At 39.5% G+C, this 25848-nt stretch overlaps 1 protein-coding gene across 1 annotated transcript in view; it reads right to left on the bottom strand.

The window, feature by feature from the left end:
• Positions 1-25848, bottom strand: part of SHC4 (SHC adaptor protein 4) — a 139513-nt gene that overhangs the window by 15680 nt on the left and 97985 nt on the right. Inside the window, exons 7-10 of the mRNA XM_030814122.1 lie at positions 18533-18656; positions 16779-16950; positions 12044-12104; positions 3968-4147 (exon numbers count right to left, since the gene is read on the bottom strand). Of these exons, the coding sequence (XP_030669982.1) occupies positions 3968-4147; positions 12044-12104; positions 16779-16950; positions 18533-18656 (537 nt within the window). The remainder of the gene's footprint in view (positions 1-3967; positions 4148-12043; positions 12105-16778; positions 16951-18532; positions 18657-25848) is intronic.

Here is a 25848-nt window from a genome sequence, read left to right as displayed (position 1 = left end):
GGATCCACAGATGACAGTGGACACCAAAAGTCCTTTCCTAAAGCTGAACCAGGATCCAGGCAAATCGCTTTCTCCACTTCCAGCTCATGTAGTCTTCACAACTCTAGCCTGGCCAGATTTGGTCATCGTTGTAGATCAGTGACTGCTGTCCCACACTGTTGCATTCCTCCCTTTTGTGAATGTGAGTTTCTACTGCAATTACCTTATTCCTTTTCCCCCACTAATTTGGGGTATGGAGGGTGGCAGACAACTTGGCAGATAATAAGGATCTTCATCTAATCTTAGATGCTGTAATGGTATAAGTACTTGCAATGTCTTCCTTGGGAAGAGGGCAAATATGTTCTATGTGAAAAGAAAAGTTCACGAATATTTGTGGCAGAGACAGTTAGTCGTCTACCAATATCTATCCTCCCTTTCATTACATTACAGAACTCCTAAGTTTAGCTGGGCACCCAGCTAGAGTAATTTTTCTAGCCTTCCTTGCAGCTAACTGTGGCCACATGTCTATGGTCCGCCAATGGCAGGTGAAAAGGAATGATGTCTGCCACTTCTGGGTCATGTCCTTTAAGGAAATATATATGTGCTCCTCTTGCTTTTCTCCTTTCCCACTAGCTGAGTGCAAATGTGATGATGAGGGCCCAAGCAGCCACTCTGGACCAGAGATGGAAACCAGATGTTGAGAATGACAAAGCTACCCTACCAATCCCATGGCACTAATCTTTGAGATTTTAGGTAAAAGAAATAAATGTCAGCCCTTTTTACACTACAGCATTTGGCAGGGTGGTGGGGGCGGTATTTGTTACGGCAACTGAGACAGAAACTAACAATAAATCAAAACAAAAATTAGTACCAGAACTCATGGAATCTTTCTGCCATGTTTGGTGAGAATAAAGATTGTGTCAAAACCTTTCTTTCTGTTGGTAGTGTGACAGGATGAACTGAGGAGCCCTACGAGCACGCCTGAGAGATATTAGGTTAGTAACTCTGGATTTGTTTTTGTTTGGTTTGGTTATACTGAATTATCAGAAGCTTTTTTTTTCTGGCTAAGGGAGGCTAAGTATGCCTAAAGAAGCTAAAGAAGATTTTTGAGGGAGGAAGGAAGAAAATAGAAGGATCCATTATGGGGGAAGGTTAAAGGTGCAGTTAAGACATTTTATTAAAAAGTATGTATAAAGCTATCCCCACTCCATCTCTTCATTACTAGACAGGTGCTTTAACCAGCTAAGCCACGAAGCCTCACCCCATCTCTTTATTAAATGTTCTTAAATCAACATAATTTAAGGTTTTGGAGTTGGATTTGTTTTGGAGGGAGCAATGTTGAATTTAACCTCAAGAGGGCAGCAAGGAGCCCAAGAGCGCCATGGTACATTAAATCCTAATAGGAAATAGAGAGATCGTACCAAAGGCCTAAATTATTAAATATGTTGCCACCAAAGCAGGGAAAGGGAGAAAGGTGGGGGAAAAAAGGCTAGAGTCAGAGAAAATACATTTTGACATTACAATTTTGGACAAGGCAGAATTTATTTACTTTTAATGAATGATAGAAATTTTGTTATGTGTTAATTTTGCCATTTCATATTATTGAATTGCCTATGACAAAAGGCAAAGTTCCTTTGCTTGGATTATGAATAATTTTAACTTTGAAGACTAAATTATAAAGGAACTGGAGTTGTGAATCAAAGAATATTCCAGATCACCTAATTTGGGGCACCCACTAAATAAGTTCTCTGATAATATGTGTGGCTCTGAAAAGTCCGTGAAATGAAAGGTATCAAGAATATACTCTTATAAAATCTAAGGTCCAGAAGGGGTTTTTTCCAAAAAGTTGTAACAAACATTACCTATCCACACAGGACATTTCCCATTGCACAATTGAGTAAGCTTAACAGCAAAAATCTGAATTTGTTTCACATCTCATCACCCGTCACATAAGATGTCCTCTGTGGTAGCCACAGAAATGCACTGCCCAGATCTCCCTTCAAGGAAGCACCATTGCCCCAGGTGTCAGCAGTCAGCCTGCAACTGACCGGCCCTTCTGGCTCTGCCTCAGCTGCCCAGGGTTTGACCTTCCTGGTGTGGCCCACATCCCAAGACTGAGATAAATGTGGCTATATAGGCTCAGCCATTTGAGCCCAATGTAGGACAACTCCGACAGACCACATGAGCTTTCTGGTGTTGGCCGAGGCTTTGTCAGGCCTGCGTTGTAGTCCCATCTCCCACTCCGGCCAGTCCTACTTCCTCTCCATTGCTTCCTGATATTGATCCTCTTACAGACCCTGCCTGCCAAGCTTCATCTTAGCATCTGCTTCCAGAGAATCCAGCTTGGTTGGATAGGGTGTCAGGTGTGATCTTAGAAAGTCAGCATAAAGAGGGATCACTTGTCACCTGGCTGACAATGAGGACCCCTGGTTCTTAATCTAGACAGTTAAGATGGTCTGCTGAGATCCAGGCTCAACAAATTCTTTTAAATTTGGTCTTTCATTGTAGCCACACTAACCGGAAAGCTGTCTTTGGCAGTTCTGGAGAAATCTCCTGGACTATTAAAAGGATTTTCTCAGTGACTGGCTCTCCATCATTGGAGCAAACCAAATTTGACACCATGCCCATCTCTGAACAAAACAAGCTTCAATATTTTATGAAAAGCATTTTTTGTTTTATTTTTCAGTTGATTATAGGCTTTTGGCTTGTTTTATTTTTATTTATGTTCCTGTTTATGCATTTACCCCTGATAGTAATTTGACAGGAAAGATGTTTGTCTTATTGTATTTTACCCACAGTACATGGGTGAAGAAGGGAGCCAACTTATTTTAGTGCTTTATAGATGGCTCATTAAGGGGTTTTGAAATGAATAAAATTAATGCTATCCCTAACAGAAACAGTAGCCACTGTGACTCATGCAAATAAACAAATTCAAAATTATCTCCTGGCCTTGACAGCCCTTCTTTCAGCAAAAGTACATAGTAGAAATCAAAAGTTGGGAGTAAATTTAAAGTATTTGAAAGGATTATTCAAAATCAACATTTCTAAACCTTGAAACCTAAAACAACTCCACAAAGCTCTAATCGATATTAACTATGGTGAAGGATGGAGGTAAAGAAAGAAAACTCAATCCCTGAAAATGATACCAAGAAAATAGCCTTCTTGAAATGTGAGATAGTACAATTAGTTAAATAGTAGCCCTCAAAAAGATAAATTCAAGGCCGGGCATGGTGGTGCCTGTAATCCCAAATGCTTTGAGAGGCCGAGGCAGGCAGATGGCATGGGCCCAGGAGTTTGAGACCAGCCTGGGCAAACATGATGATACCCTGTCTTTACAAAAAATACAAAAATTAGCTGGGCATATTGTTGCATGCCTGTAGTCCCAGCTGCTCAGGAGGCTGAGATGAGAGGATCGCTTGAGCCCAGGAGGCGGAGGTTGCAGTGACCTGTGATCATGCCACTGTACACAAGCCTGGGTGACAGAGTGAGAACCTGCCTCAAAAAAAAAAAAAAAAAAAAAAGAGAGAGAAGATAAATTCAAGCCCAATTCCCTGGTACCTGTGAACATGACCTAATTTGGCAAAAGGGTCTTTACAGATGTAATTAAATTAAGGATCTTGAGATGAGATTAGTCTCACCTCATCCAATCATTTCATCTCCTCCTAAATCCAGTGACTGTTGTCCTGTAAGAGGAAGGAGAGGGAGATCAAGAAATAGAGACACAGGGGCAGTCAATATGAAGACAGTTGCAGAGATTAGAGTGATGTGTCTACAAGCCAAGGGACATCAAGAATTGCCAGCAGCCACCAGAAGCTAGGAGAGATGCATAAAATGGATTCTCTTCCAGAGGCCCCAGAAGGAACCAATCCTGCTGACACTTTGATTTTGGACGTCTGGCCTCCAGAACTGTGAAAGAATAAATTTCTGTTTGTGGTAATTTGTTAAAACAGCCCTAAGAAATGAATACAGACAGTGAGTAGCTACTTACTTCCGCAATGCCATGGGCTCCCCAGTGGTTGGGCTGAGCTTTGATTTCCAGCAAAGCCAAGTGTACTTTGAAGAGCCTGTGTATTAATGTAGCAGGGGTCATCGAAGAGATCCACTCGGCACGTGTGCTTCAATAATGAGGTATCTCGCTGGGACTGCACCCCTCTTGGATGGACATTACCTGTAGTGATTAGTAGTGATCAATGCATTATGTTTTTTCTTTGTAAATAGTAAATAAAATCATGTTTGAGCCTAGAATTGATAGAAACCTAAAGGCCATGCCCCACCCTATACAATGATTGAACACTTAACTTTTAGGTTTGACCTGGAAAATCAAAATAAGCACCAGTCTCTGAGGGAAAGCCACCCTTTCACTGGGCTTCTTTCCCTTCTCAGGCCCAGCCCCCGGCTGACCAATTGCATCAACAGCGGACAGAAGACAAGCAGGAAGATCCAAAGATGACTGACCGGCCGTGGAAGAAAGAGGGCTGATAGTCTCAGCAAACAGCACAAACCCGCACTCAACACTCCTCAGAGGGGTTGCCCAGGAATCAGGAAAACACACATGTCATATTGAACTTGAATATCTATAATTAAACTCCTTTTCAAAACTGATTAATTTTAAATCCTTATTTCCTGTGAACTAGATTAATTTATAAATAAGAAATGAATGAATGAATGCAATAAAATTCTTAAGAGTAGGAAGTCTGGCTTCTCTCTATGCTCAAAGTTTGCTCTTGCCAACCTCAGCCTTGCACCAATTGCTGATGTTTAATTCTGTTATTCAGTGAAAAGAACTCAAGCCTCAGGTTATCTCCTCCTCCTCTATTAATCTGTTCTCTCCCCTTCCATTCTATTCTACACATTGTAGCCCAAATAATCTTTTAAAAACCGCAAATCCGGTCATATTTCTCAGAGGTTTCACACACCTCTTCAATTGCTTCCCATGCTCTTTAACAAGCTATAGGCCTTGCTCTGTCTACCCAGCTACCCTTCTTCCTCTCTCCTCTCCTCTGTCTGGGGTCACACTGGCCTTCCTTCAGTATGATCTCACATCGAAAGGCTGTCTCCTTTAATTAACATGCTCTTCCCTCCTTTTCTCCATCACTGTCATCCTTCAGATATTAACTTAAACATCTCTTTCTTTAGGAAGGCCTCCCCTGACCTTCCAGACCAGAATAGATCTCTGCTTTCGCAGCAGTTTGACTTGATCTCTGATAATGGTTTGGCTGTGTCCCAACCCAAATCTCACCTTGAATTGTAATAATGCCCATGTGTCAAAGGCAGGGCCAGGTGGAGATAACTGAATCATGGGGGCAGTTTTCCCTATACTGTTCTCCTTGCAGTGAATGAGTCTCAGATCTGATGGTTTTATAAGTGGGAGTTCCCCTGCACAAGCTCTTTTGCACGCTGCCGTGTAAGATGTGCCTTTGCTTCTCCTTTGCCTTCTGCCATGATTGTGAGGCCTCCCCAGCCATGTGGAAATGTGAGTCCATTAAACCTCTTTCCTTTATAAATTACCCAGTCTTGGGTATGTCTTTATTAGCAGCATGAGAACAGATGAATACAACCTCCAAAGTCCATATCATGCGAGTAATTCATTCTATTATTTATGTTCTATTCTTTTATTTAGTTAAACAGAATATGTGCTAGCCATATAGCTAGCCATATGTTCTCACGGTCATTATGAGGCTGCACCTGAACTAGTGACATTCCATTGCCATAATGTAAGACAACATTAGTCCTTCTATTGCTTTAGTCATTAAACCTTTTCACTGTGGTCCAAGGACCAACCACATATTGCATTTCACATCAGGGTGCATAATGCTATGATACTTGTAACTCATAGTATGGAAACGAAGAATACATCAAGCAGGAGAAGCCCAGTCAGAAGTCTGCAGTCTTACCACCTGCTTCTCCTTTACTCCTTGTCTGTCAGCTGTTACATGTCATCTTGTCATATGTCATACTCTGTATGTGGGGTATCCTAAAACACGAGTGAGATTTCTACAGAGGGGGGAGTTGACAGGGTGCCTCATTTGTTTTGTAAGTTTTGCCACATATAAGATAGTTTCCATCTGCTTAGTTAAGTGGATTTATAAGTTATATTATCTAGTTTAAACTAAACTTGCTTTTACAAATGGAAAGTGGCTAAAAAATTACTGCAAAGAAGTGAAGGATTAAGGATAATTCTTTTAGTATAAGCTCCTCCTTAGCTGCATTATGAGCTTATAAACAAGAATGATCTAATCAGATCAGAGCTTTGGCCCCTCAAATGTTCAAATTATCAGGAATTAAATGTAGATTTACATCTATTTTCTTTTTCAATAAATGCTCTAAATGCATACTAGACCTTGAGATATTATCTAATGATAGCACCCGGCTGTTGTAATTAGCAAGTCTTTGTAAAAAATGTTTATTTATCATCTACTCTAACTTTAAATTTTCCTATATTTGTGTGTTTTATGATATATGCATATTCATATATTAGCACATGTGTATACAACTTATACATTATTAAATAACCATTTATGTAGGAGTGCCTGCTCATAAAAATTTACTGAAAGTGAAATATAATCAAAAGTGCTTGAAAGTGGCTAAGTCAGTTTTTTTTTTTTAAGTTGACATCTCACCCTGTCACCCAGGCTTAAATGCATTGATGCAAACACAGCTTACTGCAGCCTCGAACTCCTCAGCCTCCGGAGTCACTGGGATCACAGGTGTGAGCTACCAGGCCTGGCTAGAGGTCAGCTTTTAAATTCATATGGACCTGAGTTCAAATCCTTGTGGTATCTCTTACTATCTGAGTGGTCTGGGATGAGTTAATTAACCTCTCTAAGACTCAATTTTCATATCTGTAAAATGTGGTTGCCTAGCTTAAAATGCTGTTGTGAGGACTAAGTGAAATAATGTTGGTGAGACACTGAGCATAGTGCCTGCCTTATAGCAGGTATTCGATAGATAGTTCCCACTGATGCTCAGTTATTATTTAGTCATTGATGCTGGGCCTCCATACATGATGCTTATCTCTTACTGCAATATCCTCCCCCTCCTTTTCTTTATTTGATTCTTATTTGTCCTTTAAGATTCTGCTCTGAAACCATCTTTTTCAGGAAGCCTTCCTCTGAATCCTTCCCTCCCCCAATGGTGCCACTTCATGATATACTGCAAGAATCTGTTTACTTCTGTCTTCCCCCTTGAGACTGCAAATTCCTCGTGTCTTTGAGGAAAGACTAGAACCCATCTAATTTGTGTATCTTCTGCATCTTCAGTGCTTAGGATGGAGCAGGTGCTCAAAAGAAAAATGTTTACCAGCTGATTGGACAAATAACTGCATGTCTATCCAATCTTCCTTTGTTGGCATATTTAACCCCACCACGTTTTGAAGACTCTGGATCAACCCATAGCACAGGGTGCTAATGCATCTGCCCCTCACAAAGCGTCAGCCTGAGCTAACCACATCAATTTTACCATCCCATAGGATGACACCAAAAACATCGGTGTTTATATCTAGCCTCTCTTGAAAACTGCCACCTTTAAGTGCACAATAGAGTACCGAAAAAAAAAAAAAAAAGAAAGCAAACTGCCATCCCCCTTTTTTTTTTATATGGGCCATCATATTTAAGTTGGTAATGTTGCCTTAAATTTTAAAAAAAAAGCCCACCCCAGACCCAAATTTAAAATCATTCTAGGCTGAAGTGTATGGTTCACGAGGGCTTAGACACACATGCCAGCTAGTATGCCTTCCAAAAGTTCTTTGTGCCAAGTATTACTCCAAGATCCTATCCAACTTTCCTAAGAGAAGATTTGTAGAGGAAAATAAATGTATACACAGTATACACACTGTAAGTAACAACATTTTAAAGTGTAAGCCCTTAGGGTTTGTGGGACCTTAATGTCTTTTTGATTAAAAATATCAACATTTCACGCCGGGCGCGGTGGCTCACGCTTGTAATCCCAGCACTTTGGGAGGCCGAGGCAGGCGGATCACGAGGTCAGGAGATCGAGACCACGGTGAAACCCCGTTTCTACTAAAAATCCAAAAAAAAATTAGCCGGGCGTGGTGGCGGGCGCCTGTAGTCCCAGCTACTCGGAGAGGCTGAGGCAGGAGAATGGCGTGAACCCAGGAGGCGGAGCTTGCAGTGAGCCGAGATTGTGCCACTGCACTCCAGCCTGGGCGACAGAGCGAGACTCTGTTTCAAAAAAAAAAAAAAAAAAAAAAAAAATCAACATTTCAATTTTAACTGGAAGGTCAGGGAAACATTATTCTATTTTGCTAATTATCGTTTTCCATGAGGGAATTTTTCCATAAGTATGAAGGATAGGGATCTTTTCTATGTCTAGTGATAAATACAATTAACTCTTTCAACAACCAGAGGCTACTGCAGTATTTATAATACACTGGAATTCAAGTTTGAAGTCAATATTTGAATAAATGGATGTCTTTGGAGGTTATTGAAAATATTTCTATAGGTATCTCTCAAATGCCTATATATGAATCTCTGGGAAAAGCCACAAAAACTACATACTTGCTATTCTGGCAACTGCTATTAAATTGTTCATTGGTCAAGAATTTTGGATTACTTTCAAAACATATGCCCAAGTTGGCCAGGCGCGGTGGGTCACGCCTGTAATCCCAGCACTTTGGGAGGCCAAGGCGGGCAGATCACCTGAGGTTGGGAGTTCGAGACCAACCTGACCAACATAGAGAAACCCCGTCTCTACTAAAAATACAAAATTAGCCGGGCATGGTGGCGCATGCCTGTAATCCCAGCTACTCGGGAGGCTGAGGCAGGAGAATCGCTTGAACCCAGGAGGCAGAGATTACAGTGAGCCGAGATGGTGCCATTGCACTCCAGCCCGAGCAACAAGAGCAAAACTCCGTCTAAAAAAAAATAACAACGAAAAACAAACAAAAAAAACATATGACCAAGTAATCAAAGACAGGTCTCAAGATAGGATTACCTGATTTATAGGTGCCTAGGGATGAAAGGACACTAGTAGGAAACTCTCTCCTGCCACAGTAGAAGGGACCTTACTTGTCATGGCCACTGGGACATGGGTTGAGTCCTTCCATCCCACCATGGTTTTAGTAGCTAAGGTTTGGAGAGATAGCCTCTGAGCATTCTAGTTCCTCACTGGAACTCAGAAATGGCTTTTTTATGGAAACAATGTTGTAATTCAGTGATTTACAGGGGAGCAAAGTATCTAGGTGGAGGACTTTTCTTAACTGCAAACACCATCTCACCCCCTCAAGATTCTGAAGTTCCCAGTTACAATCATTACCTTAGAGCCACCATTAAGAAAGGGAGTATCCAATAGAACTTTCTATTGTTTTATCTGTCATTACAAAATATACATTTAAGCTTCAATATAGGCAAACCAGAATAGTAGAATACAGTATACTTGTCTAAGAGTTAACCATCATGGCTAGGATTAATTATATAAAAATATATCCCAGGCTCCAAATGAACTTTTATTAAAGTCTGTTAATGTGTTTGAATATTCTTATAGTGGCTTAGGGAAATATATATGTAAATAAGAATAAGGGATTATATTGTTTGTTGGCTTAAAGAAGAAATAAAACTAAGATAATCTGAAACAATAAATTGAATTATATGGCAAGACTACACCAACAAAAAGAAAAATCTTGAATAAACATTAAAATACTTTCACATCCATTAATTCCTTCATAAATTTATGTTTTTGGAGATGAGTGTTTTAAGAATTTTTTTTAATTAATCAAGTTGAGAACTCTTGGGGGAAAAAGAAGGGAAACAATGTCCCCTTTTTCTAGTGGTAGTATTGTGATTTAGCCCATTCAACATAATTCTAGAAATGTCCATTTCCAGACCTTTATTCAGTGAGTTCCCTTCAGAAGCTGGGTTATTAAGGACAGGAGGGATGTGGCTATGCTGACTATTTAATGGAGAGGAGGGAAACAAGCTGGGAAGGGAGGTATTTGGGCAGGACTGAACATTTTGAAGATACTTAGGATGCTGTTGTAGGTTCCACACTCATCTTTCTCTCTTTACTCCTGAGCTCTCTCTGTCGCAGTGATCTGGGAACTGGTCCTGGCATGCTTAGTTCTGGTGCCCATTTATTTTCTCTCTCTTCTTTCCCCTGCTCTCTCTCCCTCTCTCCCTATGTCCCTTTCCTACTTCCTTCCTACCTCCCTCTCTGTGCCTGGATAATTCCCACTCATCCTTCAGGCCTTGGTTGGATTGTCACTTCCTTAGGGAGAGCCTCTACAGCCCCCCAAATTAAGTTAGGTTTCCCCATTATTTGTTCCTATAACATCTTGGGCTTTGAAGCACTCTTCATATTTGTAGGCATTTGTTTAAGGTGTGTCTTCCTGGCTAAACTGCAAACTACAAGAGTGCCAGTTGTGCCTCTAGCTGTAGCACCTAGCACAGTGCCTGACCCATGGGAAGTCTTCAGTAAGTAGTCATTAAATAAAGTGTTGAATAAATGAAGAATATACGAATGAGATAAAATAGGACATGGAGGTATTTCTAAGTGAGCTTCAGTACAGGGGAGAACATGGTTGCAGTACCACAAGGCATGCGTGGTACATTCCTGACTATTAAATCCTTAGGTTAAGAACCTCCAGGATGACGGAAAGGAGAGAGGAAGGAAATATGGCTGCCAGAGAGCAAAACTTTTAAGAGATTCATACTTGCCATTAATTTAATTTGTTTAGTAATATTATTAAAGATTGGTTTGGAATTTTAAATAACTTTAAAGAATGGCATGGAATTTTAATTTCTATCATAAGAAGGCATGTTTTTACAGAACTTAAAATACTGCCTTAGGCCCGGCATGGTGGCTCACGCCTGTGATCCCAGCACTTTGGTAGGCCAAGGAAGGCGGATCACTTGAGGTCAGGAGTTTGAAGCCAGCCTCACCAACATGGCGAAACCCCGTTTCTACTAAAAATACAAACATCAGCTGGGCATGGTGGCGGATGCCTGTAATCTCAGCTACTCAGGAGACTGAGGCAGGAGAATCGCTTGAACCCAGAAGGCTGACGTTGCAGCGAGCCGAGGTTGTGCCATTGCACTCCAGCCTGAGCCACAGAGTGAGACTCTGTCCCGAAAAAAAAAATAAATAAGTATAAATAAATAAATAAACTAAACTAAACTAAAATGTTGCCTTAGTTCACTACTCTGTTTACAAGATAGAGGAAGGTGGTACTCATACCTATACCAGAAAGAATAAATCTTCATGTATCCTTCACTATATAAAAAATAATACAATTAATATATTACATTTGTGTAATTCCATAAGAAATAAAAAACTATCCTGGGAAGTGACTACCTTGTAGATGGCAAGTTCCTGCTAATTTGAGTCCTTAAATATGGTTATCCATCTGTATTCTCCACTGCATTATTTATACAGTTCAGTCATCTCCCCCTCTAAAACTGCAAAACTTTCCTTCCTGAAGAAATAAATGTGCTCAACAACTAACAGGAATTAAAATGACTAACTCACAATATAACATGTTTTAATTAAAATATATTTCCAATCTGATAGTCAAGTTTGTGGAGAAGTTTTGTCCAACATCAATGATCACATGCAGTAATAAAACATTTAATACTCTGGCAAGTATGGGGTGGACAAGCTCCTAATTGAGATTCTCACATTTCAGACATCCTTTCGTTCCCTTTGCCAAGCCAGAATAAAGATTTTATCTTAATCCTAATGGACCTGACAGGCATCAATTTTCACATTAGCTTACTCCTGATCTTCTTTGAAGTGGAACTCCCTTGGGTTTCGAGCAGAGAAAGCACCTTTCCAGAGAGAGAGCTTTCATGATGTCAAGGCAGTAAAAGACTCCATAAAGCAAAACCATCAGCATGGCAGATCACACAAGAGCAAGGGAGAACCATGAGCCTTCCTAATGACACATATGCAACATTCTGGGCCTCTCTGAGAAGCCTACAGCCAAAGGATTATGTGTTTAGTGGTGGATACCTGACTTTTCAATGAAGTATTTAAGAGCAAGGGCCACATATGTCCATAGGACTTACAAGGAATAAGGAGGGTGGCAGATGGAGAAGGGCATTGTACCTACCTATTGCCCTGCTTTGTTCTAAACAGTTCTCATATACACTGCTGCACTTGGAGTTTCCAGGCTGCATAAACAACAAATTATGAAACATTTACAAACATAGTACACATTCATAAACTTAAAAGAAAAAATTAATAATACTCCCAGAAGAATATAGCAGACTTCACTTTCTGACACAGGAAATGTTTGACAGGTAAGAAAAGAAAACTGATATTTGGGGTGAACAGAGTACACTCTTCATAGTTCATTGCCTTGGAGCTGCAGAGTTGGTTCTGATTGGGCTGGGGGGTTCTAAAGGCTACCAGTGTCCTGTGTCCTGAGGGTTACTGCTTCTGCTTGAAAAGTCGCATGCCAGAACGCAATCCAAGTCCCAGCCAGAAAGTGATTTTCAGGACATTGCTATAAACATTGGCCATGTAGCCAACCTCTGTTTAACTTTGAATTGGTAGATTGGATCTCTACTCTACTCAGGTTTATGCCAGGCTCACATCTCACCCTTGAAAATCTCATCCAAAGAGCTTCGATCATCCCTGTACATACAACTCTCGTCAGCAATATACTGGGGGGAGGGATCCACTTGATGCCTTTGAGATGGGCAGTGTCTTTAGAAAGATTAGTTTGGCAGCACTGTTGAGGAGGGTTTGAGGGAATGAGATTGGAGTCAGGAAACGGTCTTTCAGAATCATCTAGGCAAGTGAGGACCAGGACTTAGAAAGAGGCAGTAGAAGCAGGAAAGTTTGGATAGACTCAAAACATATTTTCATGGTAGAATCCTAGGTCTTGAAGACTGAACTGATATGGGGCCCAACGTGTGAAAAAAACAGAAGACTGTAGATTAATGAAAGATTGTCAGTGCCATCAATAAACATGAGCAAACAGTAGAGGAATCAAGTTTGGAGTCAGGGAGAAAATGCTGAGTTCAACCTTGATATAGATAAGCAATGTAGTGCAATGTGGCATTGCAGCTAGAGAGATACATAAGAGCCAGAGACAGAGAAAGTAGAGGAAATGTGTACACAGGTGGCCTGCCAGAAGCAAGATAAAGGCCAAGGGTAGAGCCTAGGAGAATGCTAATGTGGTGGTAGGGCAGGGCTTGTGTTTTTATTGGAGGAGATGAAATGAATGATAACATAAAAAGAAAAGGTAAGACTTACTTTGAAACATATCAAAAATAAGATGGATCAATGGATGATAATCAGCTACATATGTAATAAAGCAAATATAACAAAATGTTAATTGTAGAATTGAGATGGTATATGAGTGTTCATTGTATAATTCTTTCAAATAGTCTATATGTTTTAAAATACTCATAATAAAATGTTGGAAAATGTGAAAAAATGAAAAGAAAGCAGCAACTAGAGATGCAGAAAGAGAATGATAAGGTGGAAATGTTTTGGAAGCTTACAGAAGAGGTCTCAAAAAATAAGAGGTAGGGCCAGGCGTGATGGCTCACCCTGGTAATCTCAGCAATTTGGGAGGCCAAGGCGGGCGGATCACCTGAGGTCAGGAGTTTGAGAGCAGCCTGGCCAACATGGCGAAACCCTGTCTCTACTAAAAATACAAAAATTAGCTGGGCATGGTGGCATGCACCTGTAATCCCAGCTACTTGGGAGCCTGAGGCAGGAGAATCGCTTGAACCTGGGAGGCGGAGGTTGCAGTGAGCTGAGATCACGCCACTGCACTCCAGCCTGGGTGACAGAGTGAGACTCTGTCTCGAAAAATAAATAAATAAATAAATAAAAATAAAAAATAAGAAAATTAAGAGCTGGAAGTCTTAGAGCCATCAGGCAAGAGAAAGAGATAAAAAACATACAAATAGGAAAAGAATAAGTATTTTTCTTCACTGACTATAATAATTCTATACCTAGAAAACACTAGACTCTGCCAAAAGGCTCCTGGAACTGATAAACTTCAATAAAGTTTCAGGACACAAAAGCAATGTACAAAAATCAGTAGCATTTCTATACACCAGTAACATTCAAACTGAGAGCCAAATCAAGAACACAATTTCACTTACAATAGCCACCAAAATATAATAAAATAAAATACCTAGGAATACATCTAACTAAGGAGGTTAAAAGTCTCTACAAGGAGAACAAGAAAACACTGCTGAAAGAAATCACAGATGACACAAATGAAAAAGCATTCCATGCTTATGGATTGGAAGAATCAATATCATAAAAATGGCCATACTAGCCAAAGCAATCTACAGATCCAGTGCTATTCCAATAAAACACCAACATCATTTTCCCCAGAATTAGAAAAAACTATCCTAAAACAGTTGGTTCATATGGAACCAAAAAATGAGCCCAAATAGCCAAAGCAATCCTAAGCAAAAAGAACAAAGCCAGAGGCATCACATTATCTGACTTCAAGCTACACTATAAGGCTACAGTAACCAAAACAGCATGGTACTGGCACAAAACCACAAACATAGACTAATGGAACAGAATAGAGAACCTAGAAATAAAGCTGCACACCTGCAGCCATTTGATCTCTGACAAAGTCAACAAAAATAAGCAATAGGGAAAATACTCCCTATTCAATAAGTGGTGCTGGGATAGCTGGCTAGCCATATGCAAAAGAATGAAACTGGGCCCTTACTTTTCACCATAGACAAGATGGATTACGTTAAATATATAAACGTAAGACCTCAAATGGTAAGAATCCTAGAAGAAAACCTAGGAAATCTATTCTGGACATCCGCCTTCAGAAAGAATTTGTGACTACATCCTCAAAAGCAATTGTAACAAAAATAAAAATGGACAAGTGGGACCTAAATAAAGAGCTTCCAAGCACAGCAAAAGAAACTATCAACAGAGTAAACAGACAATCTACAGAATGGGAGAAAATATTCACAAACACTATGCATCCAAAAAGGTCTAATATGTAGAATCTATAAGAAACTTAATTCAACAAGCAAAAAACAACCCCATTAAAAAGTGGGCAAATTTCATGAACAGACATTTCTCAAGAGAACACATACAAGCAGCCAACAAACATATGAAAAGATGCTCAACATCACTAATCATCAGAGAAGTGCAAATCAAAACCACAATGAGATACCATCACACACCAGTCAGAATGACTATCATTAAAAAGGCAAAAATACAGATGCTGGCAAGGCTGCAGAGAAAGGGGAATGCTCATACACTGTTGGTAGGAATGTAAACTAGTCCAGTCACTGTGAAAAGCAGTTTGGAGAGTTCTCAAAGAACTTAAAACAGCACTGCCATTTGACCCAGCAATCCCAACTACTGGGTATACACCCAAAGGAAAATAAATTGTTCTATCAAAAAGACACGTGCATTTGTATGTTCATTGCAGCACCATTCACAATAGCAAAGACATGGAATCAATCTAGGTGCCCATCAATGGTGGATTGGATAAAGAAAATGTGGTACATATACACCATGGAATACTACGCAGCCACAAAAAAGAATAAAATCATGTCCTTTGCAACAACATGGATGCTGCTGGAGGCCATTATCCTAAGTGAATTGACACAGGAACAGAAAACCAAATACCACATGTTCTCACTTATAAGTAGGAGCTAAATATTGGGTACTCATGGACATAAAGATGGCAACAATTGACACTGGGGACCACTAAAAGGAGGAGGGAAAGAGGGGGGCAAAGGCTGAAAACCTATCTGTTACTATGCTCACTACCTGGGTGATGGGATCATTTGTATCTCAAACCTCAGCATCATGCGATATACTGATGTAACAAACCTGCACACATACTCCCTGAATCTAAAATAAAAATTGAATTTAGTACACATGTATGCAAAGAAGGGAACAATAGACACACTGGGGCCTATGTGAGGGTGAAGGGTGGGAGGAGGGTGAGGATTTAAAAACTAGCTACCAGGTATTATGCTGATTACCTGGGTGACAAAATTATCTGTATGCCAAACCCCCATGATAAACAATTTACCCTTGTTAACAAACCTGCACATGTACCCCTTGAGCCTAAAATAAAAGGTGGAAAGAAAAAAACTAAAACAAAAATAAAAGTTGAAATTATAAAAATAACAACAACAAAAAAGAAGAGTGGTCAAACATTATAAACAGATACAGAATACTGAAGAAGGAAATAGATTTAGCAATTAAACCACTGGTGACCATTGCAAAAGTAACTTCCATCAGATTGTCAAGCAGAGTTCAGATCTTCCAGTATAGTGCACATGTTAACACAAAGACAGGGACAATGCTTTCTAGAAGTTTGTGGGTGAAAGGAAGATGACAAGGAGGTGGAACATTATTAGGTTGGGTTGAGGGAGTCCAAGTTTTTTGCAAGCAGAAGGAACCAATAGAGAAAGAGTGAAGATTGAGACAGAGGTTACTGGACAGAACTAGGACACAGAGTTGGCAGGAGAGGATTGGATGAGAAGCACAGGGAAAAGATTAGCTTTGGAGATAGTTGCTAAGGAAGAGAAGCAAGGAGAGCATGGGCAGACTTAGAGCTGTGGAGGGGTGAAGCTGAGGATAACATGTTGGATCGCCTCAGTCTTCCCAGTGAAGTGAGATATGAGATCATCTGCTGAGGCTACAATTGAGGGATTAGGAGTAAAAATGATCTAGTGCAGCCTCTGACAGTTATTCACTCTCTGGCTCTGTATTTGAGGAAGACAGGACTTTCTCTAAACTAGCATTTGGAAATCCTCAAAGTAAATGCTCTAGTGATAAGGGCAGAATTGCATTGCTGGTTCCAACAACAATAAAACATTACATACCAAATAGCACAACTTTTCACACCGTATGGGACAGTAAGCCATTTGTTCCGTGGCTTGAACTTTGATCCGCATATCTGAAACACCACCTACTGGTGGCTGCTTCCCTGGAATTTCATTGTAATATTCATGATCTTCTCTCTCCTCGGCCTGGCTATCAATATGCACCTCCTCACTGTGAAGGAAAAAAAGAATCCTCAAGAGGCTGGGCGAAAATTCAAATACTGTAAGGGATGCAAGGGGATCAGAACCAAGCAAATCATCCTGAAAAACTTTGCATTTATGTTTTCAGTTTATAGCTGTGCTTAAGTGATGTTAAACATCTGGATAGAAGCAGTCAGATGGTTGAGTTGTTTAGCTTTCTGTAGACAAAATGGGGTAAGCCAATAGAAAGTGCCAAGGGTGATGCTTTTGTGTCTCCTCCAGTGATAAAAATAATGATAATAACAATATATGAACTCCCTAAATGTAAGACATTTTTGTCATAAGATCATAAAAATACAAAGTATTCTTGAGTATCTCCAGCACACTTTGATTGTTCCATTTTGGAAATGTTTTGCCCAGATAAAATTTAAATATTGTTCTTTGGGTACAGGGCCTGTCCAAGTTTATTAAACCAAGATGAAAAAAAAAAATAAGAGAGGTATGGCCAGCTATCTTGTCTGCACAGATCTGGAGGAGTATATGGGATTAATAAAGAAATATTAGAACCATATGTGGCAAGTGGGTAGATTTATATAAACATGGAATTGTTTTTAAAACTGAAAGAGGGCAAGACAAACAAACAAACAGACTTTTCTCCCAAATTGGAATCAGGGAAAGTTTCCTACTAAAAAAAAAAAAAAAAAAAAAAGAATAAATCAAGTCTGTTTGGATTGAACTGATTCAGCTGACAATTCACACAGTTTTGTTGGGTTCATTACATGTCAATAAAATGATAGCACTAAGAGAGAAGTGCTATCCTGGGAAAAATTAAGCATCAAGGCCTCCTGGTAACACCCTCTCCTTTGCTACCCCAGACTACACCATAAAAGGAGATCTCCAAACCTAGTATTTGTTGATACACAAAGTGACATACCAGAGGAAAATGCATTTTAAAGTACCCAAGAGTTTTGTTTCTCCGGCATGAATTGTGTGAGCCAGAGGCATCACTGCATTCCACACTTGGTGGAGTCTGACAGGCCTGAAAGGGTTCAGCTTTCATTGCAGACTTTCTGTGCCTTAGAACAACCAAAACCTTGGGTCCTGTCGTGTTCCACTCCAACCACAGTTGAGCTGAAGCCTATCTATTTACATTGCAAACCAACTGACAGGAATTCCTACAAGAGACATTTGATTCTTATTTTGCTCTTTGTTCTTGCTGGTGTTTTTTTTTTTTTTAACTGATATGCAAAGGATCTGGGGTTGATACAAATCTGAGAAGTTTATTGATGTTTATTATTTTGATTTCAATTAATTAATTCAAAGCTCTTTATAGTGCTACAATAATAGAGATAATCTATTCTTACTTTTAGCGAGAAGGGATCTCTTTTAATCTTGTTGCAAAGCAAGAGGATATAACTGGATAAATATGAATGGAAGGAAAATATTATTTTGTACTGAGACTGTGTCTATTTGTAAGAAAAAAATTACTAATTTTATTAGTTCATTTTAAAATGCCACATTAATGTTATATATACACACACAAATAAATAAATATATACAGATAAACACACACGTATATATATTGCCAAATTATTATAAAACTCTTGACTGACCTTTCACAAGAAGTATTCAAAGAAGGATTTTTCAAGTACTGTTTAAACCGGAGTTCAAAAGCCTGCCCTATGGTACTTATGACGTCTTGGGCCATTCCATTGTGGCATTCCAGTATGTGACAGGCTGCAAGAGGACATACAAAAAATATTATAATAAATTTTTAGAAAGAGAAGATTACATAAAATCAAAGTACTTCAAAACCATGAACTGATAATTGAATAAAAGGGAGCAGGACCACAAGCTCTCTGCAGCCATGAAATGGTATAAAGAATACTTCACATTTCACATGAGTCGAAGAGAAGAAACATTCAAATTTTACATCAAAATATATCCAACACTTACAAACTGGGGGCTCAAGGCAGGGATTTGGGGGCCCCATTTTTATAAAAGTACACTGATTTGACCAATAATGTGATGAATGTTTAACTGCTAGCTCTTGAATTCAATATAGATGATGCTTAGGGCACTAATCTACACAAAGGACAAAGTTTGAGGTTTCATCTTTGTCATCTTTGCATGGTATGCTATGGAAGATTGAAAAAATATGAATTTCCAAATCCCTTCCAAAAGTGGGGAATGAGCTGTTGGTAAAGATAGGGACTTTGGAATACCCCCCGGCCGCCACCCCTTTTCCCTGTCATTGCTATTACAAAGCACTGAAAAGTACAGCAATCCCCATCTTTGAAATCCCACTAAAAAACTGTCTTCAGTAAGCATCAAAATCAGCATTGGGTGAAGGTGTCATTACCAGAAGATATGAGAGTTTATATTAGATACTTTTTCTGAGACACAGTTACTGGGAAGGCGCTAGTTTTCACACAAAAATAAACAAGTTGGGGCGCGGGCAGGCATCCGACTATCACAAATGAGTAAGCAAATCTGCTGCTGCCACTGAAAAGAGGAGCTTGTGGTTAGGGACTGCAAATTAATCTCCCTACCACATGTAACATCATTCCTGCCTTGGTTAGAATATGGCCTTGCAAAATGAAGATATAATTCATTGAAGTTTCCTAACGATGACCTAGAAAGAGTCCTAAGGATGGCTTAAAGACAGAGGCAATAAGTCTCATGACGAATTTTTACAAAGGAACATTGGGATAACCAGAAGAATTGAGAGATGAGGAAAAGCCCAATAACAGTTTAATATACACAAGAGTGTTGTAAAAATTGTCAGCTATTTTCTGAGAAAAGGAAAGCAGGGGAGAGGCAATGGGCTTAAAGGAGTGCAAGAAGAATCAGATTAAATACCAGGGAAAGTATCTTGGGTCTCAGCATTTTGAAAACAAACCTGGAACACATTACTAAAAGGGATATCTGAGGAGAGGAAAGACAGCCGTCTTTATGGACTGGTTTAACTGTGCTAACTTGGAAGCATGATTCTATGCTTTCCATCGTCCTGGAAAAAATTCATATTTATTTGAAGTAAAAGGCAATTCATTCACATCTAATAGAATTTGTAGAGCTGACAACAGTAAGTTATAACAGAACCCATAACAGTGTTTCTTCGCCTTATGTTAATAATCATCTCAAGGAATCTCAGATATTCTCATTCCAAAACTAATTTGACTTTTATTTAAAAATTTTGTCTGAACACGTTTGAAAGGGGTGTGTGTGTGTGTGTGTGTGTGTGCGTGATGGTGGTGTGGTGGTATTACTAAATCAAACAATGCTAAGGTGTCAAATCTTCATTCTTATAAAGTTGCCCCTTTAAAGTACAAATTGGATCTTGAAATAGACTTAGGAGCTAATTCCAGTTTTGAAACCCAGTTAAGAATATCTATAAATCTATATCTTTCCTACCAAAGGAAAATATTTGGTCTATCTTTAGACCACCATTTTATATTGTTCCTATATTTTTCTCCACAGTAGCTTTACATAGTGACCAACAGATAGAAAATACTCTAAACATATTTGTTGAATGAATAAATACTGATTTCTCTGAATCATATGAATAGTTCTACCGTATGAAATTGTCTTTGAGTTTTTTGAAGTGAGAATTGCAGTGAGTCCCTGCAATGGGACATGTTCTTATAGCTACTAGGTGATATAAATTATTTCTTTGGTCATTTGTGGAAATAGTCTCCTCCTTGCTAGTCAGGCTTCATATCCTGAGACCTAAAAACTACCCTTGGAGATGTATCCTCCAGTTGAGCCAAGAGAAGCTGTGTTACATTGTAAGAAAAGGTAATTCACTAGTCCCAGATACTTGGGAAGCTTAAAGGAGGGACGAGGGAGGTTCACTTGAGCCCAGGGGTTGCAGACTGTAGTGTACTGTGATCACACCTGTGAATAGCCACTGCACCCCAGCCTAGGCAACATAGCAAGACCCTGTCTCTAAAAAAGAAAGAAAGGAAGAAAGAGAGAGAGAGCTTACATAATATCAAATATGGCTTAAATGATAAAATATCTCCTAACACTAATATGCTAGCAACCTAACCAAATAAATACTTTTTTTAAAAAAAGAAAGGGTAATCCTTTTGTTTTTAATCTCATAAAGTCCCAGTCCAATTAAAAATGAAGTCAAGGCCAGGTGCGGTGGTTCATGCCTGTAATCCCAGTACTTTGGGAGGCTGAGGCAGGTGGATCACTTGAGGTCAGGAGTTCATGGCCAACATGGTGAAACCCCGTCTCTACTAAAAATACAAAAAAATTGGCTAGGCATGGTGGCAGGTGCCTGTAATCCCAGCTACTTGGGAGGCTGAGACAGGAAAATCACTTGAACCTGGGAGGTGGAGGTTGCAGTGGGCCAAGATGGCGCCATTGCACTCCAGTCCGGGCGACAAGAGTGAAACTCCATCTCAAAAATAAAAATAATAATAATAAAAATAAAAATGAAGTCAAAACAGAAAGTCATATCAAAATGGAAACAACAATTTTTGCGATTTTATTTTTTCTTAGGATTGATGAGATGTTGAGAGATAAAGATGAGGAAGATAATGAGAGAAGCAGGATACTTAAGCCTAAATAAATAAATAAGAAAAGCTAAATTGTACTTCCAGTGAGGGAGATGAGAGAATAGGATGTTTAAAAGAACTCTGTGAAAAGATTCAGATCTGAGTTCAAGTTCCAATTATGCCACTATTTATGTGACCTTGAACAAGTCACTTTATGGCAAGGTCCTCGTCTACCAAGACAATGCCCTGAGTCGTCTTTGAAGTCCCTTTTTGTTTTATAGAAATCCTATTCTTCCTATGTCACAGAAGCTCAAAGTCTCTGAGGAACAGGGAGGCATGTGGGTACACAGAAATGAATGAATCAGTCAGACACATCAACCAGCCTCTAATGCCTTTGGCGTACCTCTAGAATGTTTTACTTATCTCAACTTTTCTGATTCTGATGCTTTGAGGTTTGGGTCCTCTTCATAGGCTGATGCTATCAACATAATTTTCTGCTTTTCTTTGGATTAGCCTTTTACTACCATATTACTTTATTTATTATAGAGACAGGTGTCTCACTATGTTTCTCAGACTGGACTTGAACTCCTGGGCTAAAGTGATCCTCTTGCTTCAGCCTCCCAAGTAGCTGGGACCACAGGCATGCCCCAACACACCCAGCTTGAGAAGACTGGACAAAAATAAAAGAACAAACAGTGGTGTCTGTCTCCAGGCAAGATGCAACAGCAGACAAACAGACTGACCCCATGCAGATGTTCTGCCCAGTCTCAACACCTTCAGGGAGCACATGTACTTTCACGTTTCCATTGTTGCCTCTCATAGACATGTTATGTTGCTCTGTGGAAATGGTCTTTTTTAGGTTGGTCATGGGACAGGATAGAGGTGGGCCTTGAATCACATATAAATATGCCCATTTCCCAGGATTAGAACCAATTCCAAAAGCTTGGCCAAGAATTGCCCAATTTTCAGCTAAAGGGAAAGAAGAAAGACAAGTAACTATACATAAAAAGAGCCAAGTCACAAAAAAAGAGGGTGCCTTTTCAGGGATATGGTAACTTTGTTACCAAGGCCTGAGCTTGGCTTTCCATGTCTGGAATCAGATGAAAGTCTGGATTTTTTTCATCCCACCTGTAGCAGGATGGGCTCACACTTCCAGCCCTGGGTATCAAGTACTACACTAAGATTCAAAAGACCCTGAGATACATGTTCGTCTGTCTTTTTTATTTGGTTATTGAATTAGGTAGTCATAAACAAGAGGATTACAACTATTATTAAAGGATAACAGACTCTTCTTTACTAGTTTTATATTTGTTTTTAATAAACAGTTTTTTTGTTTTGTTTCTGTCTTTTCCTTTTATACTTAGAAAACTAGAAACTCAAATGTTCAGCTTTTCAGGTCAACCACCAGATGGTGCTATGGGATCAAAGCAGGGAGTCCTCCATACTTTAGGAAGAAACAACCTCAAAGAGGCAAGCCAGTATTCAGTTCATAGCTAACTAATACCACCAAGACAGTCGTACGCATACTTTATAACTATAAACATAAATAAAAATAAGTGGATTAATTTAAGTTGGTTTTACTGGTTTTGGGGTTTTTTTTTTTTAAACTTTCTTCAGAGACCCAGAAGCATGGCCTTCCTATAACCAGGTAGTCCAGGCAGTCCAGTCCTCTTCACAGACTAGATTCAGAGAAAATATTAAAACATTCCTGGACTGCCACACATTTGGAGTAAGACAATGTGGATTTCCTTATTTACAGCAATTACAGAAGCAGGGTGTATTAATCATTAACTGAATTCAAAACATTCTTACTGGAACTTACCTTTTCTACAGAAAAGGCCTTTGATAAAATGAAGAGTTCACTAAAGGGTCCTAGTGAAGGGAAAAGTGGAAACGCCCTGATTTAAATGCACTAATGCTAAAAGCGAATCAAGCAAAAGGAAAAGTGGGAAGCTTTGGGATTGTCAGCAGGAAGCCCAGTCTCCTCTGCTCATCTCCACTTCCTGTCAACCATACTCTCCTCCTCATCCCTGCAATCTGGCTCCTGCCTTTATAGGTATGCAGAAATTGAGCTTTCCAGAGTGACCAGTGGCCTGTTAATTGCTGAGCAGAATAGCATCTTCCCACCCTCATGCCCCTTAATTCCTTTTCAGTGTGTGACCATCTGAGATGTCTCCTTCAGAAGAAACTTGCTCTTCCCCTCTGTTAGGTAATACTCATTTCTTGATTTCCTCCCATCCCCTGACTACTCCTTAGGCAAGTCACTGTCTCCTGTGGCTTCTCCCACTCCCTGACATCCTTAGCCCTCTTCTTTCTGGGTTCTGCTAAGAAGTTGCAGTTTTTTTTCTGCACCTGCAGGCCTGGCCTGCCTCCCGCCCCTCCCTGCCAGCCCCAACCCCAGCCCCACCCCCAGCCCCAGACCTACTCTCTGGGCTTCTCTTGTCTGCCATTTTCTCCTGGATGAACCAAACTTGCTAGTTAATTTTATAACATCATCTTTCTGATTTCATTATTTTAAAACATTTATTCAAGGGTTTTGGATATTTTTCTTTTTATAAATGTAATAAATATTCACTATAAGAGTTTTAGAAAACAAAAAGGCACCAAGAAGAATAAAAATTACAGGAAATTTCACTATCCAGTGGTTATCTCAATAACCACTAGGAACATTTTGCCATATGTCTTTCCTATCTTTTTATAATGTGTATCTACCCAGAAAAGTCACCTGGGATTATACTATACACAATCTTCATAATGGTTTTTGCATTAACAGCATTGTGAATATTTTTCCCATATAATTACTTATTTTTCTACTACTAGCTTTAATTGCTGCACCATAGTACATTCTATGAGTTTATTTAATTTGCTACTTATGAATACTAATTTTGTCTTATGATATAAATAATATACAAAAATGATCTATACTGCTTAATCTTTGTATATATCCTAATTATTTCCTCAGAAATAAAACTACTGGTTCAAAGGCATTTACATTTTTAAGATGTTTGATGCAAATGATCAAATTGCTCTTTAAAATGTTTGTATCTAAACTCTTTATCAGCAGTGTTCAAGAGTAACTACTACTCTAAACCACATTTTATCTTTTTTCAATGTTTGAAATTTGGAGATGAAATATGATGTCTAATTATAATTTGTGTGTCTTTGATTGCTAGTGAGGCTAAACTTTTTTATTTTTCAAATGTTTCTTGGTGCCTTGCCATGTTCTTTTGTGTGCTCAGGACGTAGAATCTGTCCATCCACTTATTGGCTGGGTAATCTTAGGAAAACCGCCTGATTTTTCTCACCTCCAGTGTTTTCTTCTATTAAAAAAAAGGAATGATATGTTTACATACTCCCTAGGGCTGCTGTGAGGATGAAATGAGATAATGCAGACGGAGTACTGAAAATGCCTGGCAGATAGTAAGCATGCAACAAATGGTAGCCATTTTTCTTTGCCTATTTTTTTACTGGATTATTTGTTTGTTTTTTCTGTTTATGAGAATTTCTGTTTCTTTAGTGGCAACACCACTCAACATCACACAGAATAGTAATAATAGCTACCATTTATTGCCTAGGTGCTATAAGCCAGGTATTGAAACATTTGCATTGCATATGATATCTCATTAAATCCTCAGGAATATCTGATTCCTATTTCTCCATCAATCTAAATATCTAAATAGTCATCAAGTACTATTAGTTCACAAATTTGATCCAAACTGTTCCTTCCTCCTCCAGCCTTTTAGAACATTACACTGCTGCCCAGGACTAATGAGATGTCCTCTAAATTGAACTCTATAATTCCAGGTGGCTTTTCTGCTTTCCAATACCAATTCCACTTTCTTTTTTTGTTTGTTTGTTTGTTTGTTTGTTTGTTTTGAGACAGAGTCTCGCTCTGTCGCCCAGGCTGGAGTGCAGTGGCGTGACCTCGGCTCACTGCAAGCTCCGCCTCCCGGGTTCACGCCATTCTCCTGCCTCAGCCTCTCCGAGTAGCTGGGACTACAGGCGCCCGCCACCACACCCGGCTAATTTTTTGTATTTTTAGTAGAGACGGGGTTTCACCCTGGTCTCGATCTCCTGACCTCGTGATCCGCCCGCCTCGGCCTCCCAAAGTGCTGGGATTACAGGCGTGAGCCACCGTGCCCAGCCTCCAATACCACTTTTAAAGACACAACTGCCAGAAAAATGATCATTTAGTAATTTCAGAATAGCAAAACATAATAATATTTTTAAAGCTCAAAATATTTGATGGCTCCAGTGACTTCCTGGCCAGTATTCAAAGCCCCCCACAAACGGTCTCTGGTCTATCTTTTCAGCTGTGGGACCCCTACTTCCAATCTTTCCTTTCTCTGCAACCCCGCCTGTACACGCACATTCGCACACCCTGCAAACACTTGGCTGTAAGCTCTCATTACACTGCTCTT

This window comes from Nomascus leucogenys, chromosome 6, assembly GCF_006542625.1.
Source record: "Nomascus leucogenys isolate Asia chromosome 6, Asia_NLE_v1, whole genome shotgun sequence".
In the NCBI taxonomy this organism is placed as follows: domain Eukaryota; kingdom Metazoa; phylum Chordata; class Mammalia; order Primates; family Hylobatidae; genus Nomascus; species Nomascus leucogenys.
Note: the sequence above shows the minus strand (reverse complement) of the source record. Positions and strands in the feature narration are given on the sequence as shown.